Below are 7,115 nucleotides of genomic sequence, written 5' to 3' on the forward strand. Positions count from 1 at the left end.
ACACTTCAGCTCGCGAAACAACCCAGATCCCTAGCTTTGACAAGTATAAGAGTGGATCAGGCGATACTTCAAACCGTGCATTCTCCTATTTCATGGTCGGAACCACCGGTGCTTTGACCTTCCTCGGGGCTAAGACCACTGTCGCAGACTTTTTGGCCAACATGTCCGCTTCTGCTGATGTTTTGGCTTTGGCGAAGGTTGAAGTTGATTTGAGCACCATTCCTGAAGGTCGTAATGTCACCATTAAGTGGCGTGGAAAGCCTGTTTTCATTCGTCACCGTACCGCTGATGAGATTGAGGAGGCTAACGCTGTTAACATCAAGGACCTTCGTGATCCTCAGACCGATTCTGAACGTGCACAAAACCCCGAGTGGTTGGTCATGTTGGGTAATGAATCATCTCTTTATAACTCCTCCTGTTAATTTTTTTTTTTTTATTTCATTTTTATTTATTTATTTTTCGATGATGGTAGTTGATTGACATGCCGATCTGTGGTTGTTTTTATAACTGAATAGGTGTTTGCACTCACTTGGGATGTGTCCCAATTGGTGAAGCTGGTGACTATGGTGGATGGTACTGCCCTTGCCACGGATCTCATTATGATATTTCTGGCCGTATTCGCAAAGGACCTGCACCATTGAACTTGGAGATTCCTGCCCATTCGTTCGAGGAGGGCAACAAGCTCGTCATTGGATAAATTATAGTAGAATAAGAATAAGAATAAGAAAAAAAAAAGATTCTTCCTCCAACAGAATATGAATGCATGCGAAGAGGAGCTCATATAAATAAACGTGAGAATACCGAAGTATAATACAAACGGAAAAGCTACAAAAGACTTAAATGCTTTTAAGGCAGAAATGCTTTGCCCAGGATTCAAGCCACATCAAGCAAGTCAACATCTCTGTTTTTTTTGCCACCGATTTTTTTTTTTTTTTTTTTTTTCAAAGTGCTACTACATAATTTACTCATTGCTCTTCATTCTTGGACAATGGATGAAAGAGCACGTCATGCGAATGTATATGCGATGCGTGCGCATGCAGCTCGCAATCTCCCTTTGATTTCAGCTGCGCACCACCGTGCTCTCCAGCTTATCCTGGCAACAGAAGCCAACGATATCCGATTGTCACCACAGCAGCGCAGGAACGCCCGGACCTTGCAACAGCATTATCAACAACAATATGTTGACACTTGTTTACATCGAAATAGCATTAATGATACCAATAGCAAGAGCAAGAGCAAAAATGTGGACAATGCAGACAAGGAACGGGACAAACAGAATGATATGGACTGGGAGATGGACCAGAACAATAGCAACAGCAGTAGCAGTAATAATAATGGTGGTGGTGGTAGTGATAGCATGGACAAAAATAGGGACGCTAAAGAATGTATTGTTAGTCGCGTCAGCGCATTGGTAGACAAGGCATTGGAAATGAAACGGACGAAACGAGGATATGTGTCAGCGGTTCAGAGCAGTATCAAACGAGAAGCCAATCTATCGGATTATACCATATGTCTAACAGACATTGCAACATTGGTAATTTTTTTTTTTTTTTTTTCCAGTGAAGTTTGCTTTTTATACATCTTTTACAAGGACTAAGTGGAATAATAACAGATTAAATGACATTTTTCTTGAGGTATAGTTATACTCATAGTATTTAATATGCTTGCTTCTTTTTTTTTTTTTGTGTGTGTGTATGTGTTTTATATATATTTTAGAGCTGCGAACCAGAACTAGACTTACTTCCAGCTCCAGAGACACTGCCAAGGCTTATTGATCGATCAAATCATTATAAAAGACAGAACGCGGCACAGACAGAAGTCCAGAATGATGTGTCCGTAGTAGAGATCGCTAAAACACAAAATACACTGGTCACCACCAACCCGTTACAATCATTTATTGATCCTATGCAACAACAACAGCAACAACAACAGCTTCGTCTTCTGCAAGAGCAGCAACCATCAACATCAATTACTCAGGTCACTGAGCTTATGCCCACTGACGGACCATCTCCTACAAATGAGAGAAGTGGATTCGGTGAGAGATCACTATTAAATGTTGGCAACAATCTAAAGGATAATCAAAAAAACCATACCATAAGCACTATAAACGCACAGCGGCAGCAGCAGCTTCAATCATCTCAACACACTTTGACACAACAACCAAAAGTAAAGCCGAGATATGCAACATATGAAGATGAAGATAATGAGATGAGTATAGATGACCCTCGTTCGCCTCTTGATTTTAAAAGAACAAATGATTTCAATGGATTGGATCGTCCTACCAAGAAGAAAGTAAGAGCCGCAAGCCGTACAATAATAACATTTTTATTTGTAATCAAGAGACACAGAGGAAGAGAGAAGAGTGGGGGGGGGGGGGGGGGGGGGCAAGAGTGAAAGATAGTTAAAAAAAAAAAAAAAAAAAAAAGATACCAATTCCATTTCTTAATACTATAACTTAGGTGAGGACTGAGCGAGCCGATGAACTAGGCGAGAATGGCACAAGGCCAATGAACTTCATTACTGCTAAAGAGCAAATGGTAAGTATATTTCTCAACATGTGTGTAATTGTGTATGTCAAATTCATAACCATATTATATATTTTGTATAAATAATCATCAATAATTTCGTCCACATTTGCATTCACAATTTTTCTTTCTCTTTTATCATTATTCTTTTAATTACTACTATTACTACTATTATTGTAGGTGATTGAAGAGCAACAGCAGGAAGAAAAGAAAGCTAACCATTACTCTAATCGAGGTGGCTTTAATGCTCCTACGAGCAATCCCTATAATAATTATGGAAACAATACTTCATCCACGAATACGGATAACACTACTTCAGCAATCTTGAAATCAAGGAAACTTGGGACAAAGAGAGCCAAATTCAAACCACCATTAAACGTGGGTAATAATAGTGACAACAATGGTGATATAAACATGACAGGCACGGCCAAATCACCAAGTAAGGCAGACGAACCTGTGGACGAACGGTTGCGAAATATCGATCCTAAAATGATTGAAGCCATCAATAATGAGGTATGTAAATTAGAAGCGCTTTTGTCCAGTGTTTGTAAACTGAATATGAAGAAAAAAAAAAAGGCTTCTGATGCTGATACACTGCACGATGTTTTTGTCCGCCTTTTTTTTGCATAGATTATGGAATCATTGCCAGGTGTAACATGGGATGATATATCTGGACTAGAGCATGCTAAGAAGACAATCAAGGAGACGATTACCTGGCCAATGTTGAGGCCGGATATATTCACAGGGCTCCGCAGGCCTCCTAAAGGCTTACTTCTGTTTGGGCCTCCAGGTACAGGAAAGACGATGATTGGAAAATGCATTGCCAGTCAATCCAAAGCCACGTTTTTCAGCATTAGCAGTTCTTCATTGACCTCCAAATGGGTTGGAGATGGTGAAAAGATGGTTCGTGCATTGTTTGCAGTTGCACGATGTCATCAACCAGCGGTCATTTTTATGGACGAGATCGACTCTTTATTGACGCAGCGTAGTGACGGCGAAGTAGAGGCCTCTCGAAGGATCAAGACTGAGTTTTTGGTCCAATTTGATGGTGTAGGCGTAGGGGGTGAAGAAGACCGGATTCTGATTGTAGGCGCAACTAATCGACCACAAGAGATTGATGAAGCTGCAAGACGTCGGTTTCAGAAGCGACTATATATTCCACTACCAGAGAACCGGGGCCGTCATTCGTTGATGATGCGATTGTTGGAGAAACAAGCACATAATTTGACACCAGAGCAAATTCAGGATATATGTGATAGAACAGAAGGCTATTCAGGTTCGGATATGTCAGGCCTATGTCGAGAAGCGGCACTGGGACCTGTACGGGCAATTCAAGGGGATATTTTGGAAATCGGTCTGGATGCACTCCGGCCTATCAACCATGGAGATTTTTTGGAGGCATTATCGCAAGTACGAGCGAGTGTGAGTGATCGGGATCTGGACTTGTATAGAGAATGGGATAGGGATTATGGATCCGTGGCCAAATCATAATTTTTTTTAAAAAAAATATAAAAATATATATTTATACTAATGATGACATTGGATAAATGGCGATTGTGATTATTCTAATTTATTTATTTATTTATTTAAATAATGATAATGCTAAATCGATTTACAATAATGAATAAAAAGGATAGTAACAATAATATGTAAAAGAAAATGCCTGTTTTTTTTTCTTTTTTTTTTTTTTTTTTTTTTCTTTTTTAAAACTACAGAGCCTTGGTGGCGTTTGACTTGGGGTTTATCTTAAAAGTGTGGTCAGAAGCCTCAGTAGGCTTACCATTCTCATCAAAGTTGTCAACATCCTTTGCTTGTTTTTTCCAGACAGTCTTGTCCATGCGAAGAGATGGATCATACATGGAAGCATCTGGCTTGCGGAACGAGCCACCGAAACGATCCCATAGGGTCGTATACTGACCATAGTTGTAATTGAAATACAGATGATGGACTGCATGATGGGCTGCTGAGTTGACGACAGCATTGTCGACCAAGTATTCACCATCATGGATCAAAACAGACCAAAAATTAACAGCTGCAAACAACACCAGATAGATGTACTTTTGCATAGGCATCAAGTACACAAACAAATGGTATGGAACCGACTGAGAGTATCCATCCAAAAAGTGGAAAGCATGTGAGGAGAAAGGAGTAGGAACAATCCATTTATGATGAGGCTAATAAAAAATAAAAAAAAAAAAATATAAAAAAAAGAGGAGTATTAGTTTACTACTGTTGTCGATGGATCATTTGCAAAATATTCCTGTGCCGTGCAATTGCAATTGTAACAGATCATTGCAAAGGGGAAAATTTATCGCTATTCCAACGGCTGAAGCAATTGGAGTGAGAAATGATTTAGATTTACCATGCCCCAAAATTGATGTTGTAGTTGTTATAGTTGTTGGTAAAGACATACCTTGTGAACACGCTTGTAGATAAGAGGATGATGCAAGAAGCGATGAATCCAATAGATACCAAAGTCAGTGAAGGCCAAGAAGGCAAGAATACTGATAAAAACGTAGCCCCAGCCATCCAAAAAAGGTTCAATCAAAGGTGCCAAGGGACCGAATTTAGCAGCGCGTGCAGCTGTTTCAGCGGCTGCGGTTGAGGCAGCAGCAGCAGCAGCAGCAGCAGCGGTGACGTTGACGGTTGTTCCAGTAGCAACAGCAGCAGCGACAGTTTGTTGGATAACAGAGGTTGGGGCGTGATAGATCGCATTGCTGAGAATTCTGTCCTTGGCATGGATATGGACGTAGAGTTTGCTCCAACCACGGACTTCACCCACGAACCATGGGGTGGTTAAGACCGCGATCCCAGGAAGAGCCTTCATTGACATGATGATTTCGAGTTTGACTTGGTTCTTGAGATATTTGGGATGTTTCTTATGGTTATGATCAAAGAAGAGGTAGTAGGAGGGAGTAGCGAAGCAAAAGTACATGAACAGACCACCTAGATAGGTGAGAACGAGAAGCGAGAGAGTCTGACGGAGAATATTGTCGGCTGGAAGTGTATTGAGGGTCATGTTTGTAGCCATAGCAGAAGAGACCACTGTGTGGAACAGATCTTTGAGAACTTCAAAGGGAGAGGACGATGTGGTAAGGAGAGTATGCAAGTCTGACCATTTTGGGATTGCAGCACTGGCAGCAATGAGATCAGGGATGGGAATGGCAGGGAGATGTGAGTAGACAGAGTTGTAGACATACTCGTCTGCGTAATGGAGAACGGTGTCCATGGTTGGAATCTGAAGAGACGGGAAGGAAAGAGATCAAGAGACAAAGAGATCAGTGTGTGAAATGAACGAACACACACACGAGCACGAACACCAGACAAGGACGCGAAGGAAGAGCAAATTGAATAACAGAGAGGGATTGTGGTTAAGAAAAAGAAAAAGAAAAAGAAGAAAAGCAAAGTATGAGAGATAACGCTGGACTCTTTGCTTTCTGGTTTTTCGATCCATGGCTTTATTTATTGTGAGTTCACTATGCATTGTGCCATGTTCGATACAGTCTGATTCAATTGCATCCATAAGAAGTAAGCGGAATGCCTTTTATTTTTTGAAAGCATGTTTCATTGACGTGATTATCATTCATGGCTGTGATGCCCCCATCTACTGTTGTCGAGGTAATTAGCCATATCCTAGTTACAGGTGGACGGATATTGGGTCTACTCTCTACCGTGCTTGAAATGTCTTCCTGCGCAGACCTAAATACCATCAGATTCCTCAGAAAAAAAAAAGAAAAAAAAACGGTTCCTGTGCTTTGTTTGTGTACAGCACAGACAGTCAAAAAAAAAAAAATCAGCCCACATTTTGATGGACAAATGATTTGCCAGTCAAACACATTCCGTTAGTCGGAATCAAAGCACCCTGTAGTCCTGTTGGACATTTTTTTTTTTTTTTTTTTTTTTCAAAAATGGATGCGCTCATAATCTGTAAATCAGCAACAGCTCATTGACTATGAATGTTCATTCTCCCACCCGTTAGTTTTAGTTCCTCTTTCTGGCATCCCACTCAATTCCCGCCACAATTATCTATAAACGCCTGTCATCTTTTTTTGTACTTATATTTTTATTAATATATTTTTCGTATACAGATCGTCAGTACAATCGAGACTGTAGGCGAACGATTCCTTATCAGATCCATGGATCAAAACAAATAAGAATAAAAAAATCAGCTCACTTCATTTGGGGCTACTCTCTTGTTTTTTTTTAAAAAAAAAACAATCGTATGTTAGGCCAAGCACCAAACTTTTTTTTTAAACATATAATCGCCGCATTCAGATAAATTCATCATCTGTACCTAGACATCCGGAAGAACTTCCTACAAAGGAATCGGACACAGGTGCTGCATATCTACATTTATGGATATCACCCTACCATATTATGAAAGTCAACAAGATACCCTTCATCGCCACAGCTATATAGTTGGTAAAGCAAATCGTTCTATTCTTTCCAATCATACGCTATTATATAAACTTTCATATTTCGCAGGTTGTATTAGCGTCCTCAGACATAGAAACACTACCTGAATAGAAAGTTATCCTTGATTACTCGGATCATGAATTGTTAGATATTTGAATGTAGTCTTGATACCAT

At 40.1% G+C, this 7,115-nt stretch overlaps 4 protein-coding genes across 4 annotated transcripts; 3 read left to right on the forward strand and 1 right to left on the reverse strand.

Moving 5' to 3' along the window:
• Positions 1–92: 92 nt before the first annotated feature.
• Positions 93–697, forward strand: BCR41DRAFT_379349 (ubiquinol-cytochrome c reductase iron-sulfur subunit; the record flags this gene model as incomplete). Its single annotated transcript, XM_022027210.1, has 2 exons — positions 93–387; positions 516–697. 2 exons carry the CDS (start codon positions 93–95, stop codon positions 695–697), a joined length of 477 nt encoding a protein of 158 aa, XP_021875567.1.
• A 258-nt stretch (positions 698–955) lies between these two features.
• Positions 956–1,684, forward strand: BCR41DRAFT_229633 (hypothetical protein). Its single transcript, XM_022020059.1, has 2 exons — positions 956–1,534; positions 1,641–1,684. Exons 1-2 carry the CDS (start codon positions 989–991, stop codon positions 1,650–1,652), a joined length of 558 nt encoding a protein of 185 aa, XP_021875568.1. The 5' UTR covers positions 956–988; the 3' UTR covers positions 1,653–1,684.
• Positions 1,685–2,939: 1,255 nt separating this feature from the next.
• On the forward strand, positions 2,940–4,016 carry BCR41DRAFT_314773 (P-loop containing nucleoside triphosphate hydrolase protein; the record flags this gene model as incomplete). Its single annotated transcript, XM_022021190.1, has 2 exons — positions 2,940–3,038; positions 3,156–4,016. 2 exons carry the CDS (start codon positions 2,940–2,942, stop codon positions 4,014–4,016), a joined length of 960 nt encoding a protein of 319 aa, XP_021875569.1.
• Positions 4,017–4,215: 199 nt separating this feature from the next.
• On the reverse strand, positions 4,216–6,189 carry BCR41DRAFT_364675 (hypothetical protein). The gene is made up of 2 exons (XM_022026057.1): positions 4,939–6,189; positions 4,216–4,699 (listed from the first exon to the last, which is right to left on the reverse strand). The coding sequence occupies exons 1-2, from the start codon at positions 5,752–5,754 to the stop codon at positions 4,235–4,237; spliced, it is 1,281 nt and encodes a 426-aa protein (XP_021875570.1). The 5' UTR covers positions 5,755–6,189; the 3' UTR covers positions 4,216–4,234.
• Positions 6,190–7,115: the final 926 nt, after the last annotated feature.

The sequence above is a fragment of the Lobosporangium transversale genome (genome assembly GCF_002105155.1).
Source record: "Lobosporangium transversale strain NRRL 3116 chromosome Unknown BCR41scaffold_75, whole genome shotgun sequence".
In the NCBI taxonomy this organism is placed as follows: Eukaryota; Fungi; Mortierellomycota; class Mortierellomycetes; order Mortierellales; family Mortierellaceae; genus Lobosporangium; species Lobosporangium transversale.